The sequence below is a fragment of the Plasmopara halstedii genome (genome assembly GCF_900000015.1).
Source record: "Plasmopara halstedii genome assembly, contig: Scaffold_3060, whole genome shotgun sequence".
Lineage (NCBI taxonomy): Eukaryota > Oomycota > Peronosporomycetes > Peronosporales > Peronosporaceae > Plasmopara > Plasmopara halstedii.
Genome location: NW_020189964.1, coordinates 137514 through 138848, shown reverse-complemented (window position 1 = coordinate 138848; position 1335 = coordinate 137514). Strand labels below are relative to the sequence as shown.

The 1335-nt window shown below is 45.7% G+C and overlaps 1 protein-coding gene across 1 annotated transcript; it reads right to left on the bottom strand.

The window, feature by feature from the left end:
• Window positions 1-709: 709 nt before the first annotated feature.
• PHALS_06544 (FOG: Transposon-encoded proteins with TYA, reverse transcriptase, integrase domains in various combinations) lies at window positions 710-1075 on the bottom strand (the record flags this gene model as incomplete). The annotated part of the gene is made up of 1 exon (XM_024719849.1): window positions 710-1075. One exon carries the CDS (start codon window positions 1073-1075, stop codon window positions 710-712), a length of 366 nt encoding a protein of 121 aa, XP_024585107.1.
• Window positions 1076-1335: the final 260 nt, after the last annotated feature.

The following is a 1335-nucleotide window of genomic DNA, read 5'->3' as shown; positions in this document are numbered from 1 at the left end:
CAAAATCGATTTCTAAACTTCATTTTTAAATTGTCCAAACCGTTGAGCGATGGTTATATACGCACCATAAGACTCATGTTTTTGTACTAAGCTAATATATATAACTTTAGAAAAGTGGGTCAAAAATTGGCATCATAGCTATAAAGAGTCCTATTTTGATTCTCGATTTGTTTCATTAACACACCGATGTCTTGAATATCATTTAAAAAAAAGTAGATAATATTATGATATCTCCAATCAACATATCCGAGTACAGAAACCATCAAATAACCTAATCAGTACTGGCTAAGTCATAAATGTACTGACTTTGGATTAAAGATGTTATTATCCAATTATGTTGCAATCATCACACAATCTACTTGAAATGAAACAAAAATATAATGCAATACCACCACTGGGGTAAACAATTTATCTTTCGCCTGGTTGCCGGTGTTGTTGGAATTTGGATGGTAAAAGAGAAACTGGTCTATTAGAACCAAGGCATTCTCCCTGCACGTATCTCCTAGAATATGCACCTACCGAGACCCCTCTTGAGGCCCAGAGAAACCCCGCGACTCCTTAGGCCATTTCAACCGCCAACGTCCATTTCAACCGCCAACGTCTATTTCAACCGCCAACGGCCATTTCAACTGCCAACGGCCATCCGGATAATCCGGATCCGTTTTCCAACACGCCTTTCTCGAAGCCCTCAGCTTCGATTGTCATACGGCTAGTTCATCATTCCCGTCATACCACACAGCTTGTCTAGTCGAACCTTATCGAGTGGTTTAGTGAACGCATCGGCTGGGTTATTTTCTCCCTTTACCTTCACGAGCTTAATCAGACCACGCTGCACCTGGTCGCGCACAAAGTGCCAACGCAGCTCGATGTGACGCGTGCGCCGCGAATAAGTCGGGCTGGTAGCCATCACGTGTGCCGCACTATTGTCGATACCAATGACCGGTCGAACGTGCATAGACGGGAATATCTCAGACAGAATATTGAACTGCGCTTTCGCTTCTATAGCAGCTCCACATGCAGCCACATACTCAGCCTCAGCCGTGGATTGAGCCACAATCGACTGACGCTTGGACATCCAGATCACCGCCCCACTCGCCAGCATAAAGACGAACCCGCTCGTGCTCTTCCTGGTCTCGGGGTCACTTCCCCAATCACTATCACAAAATCCGCTCAGGATCAGCTCCGTACGGGCCCCAGACCTCTTTTTGTACGTAATACTGTGCGCCTGAGTGCCCACAAGGTATTGTAAGACGCGCTTGAGCGTTGCCACATGCTTCACAGTCGGTTTCACAACGAATTTACACAACTGGCCGAGAGCAAATGCTAGATCTGGCC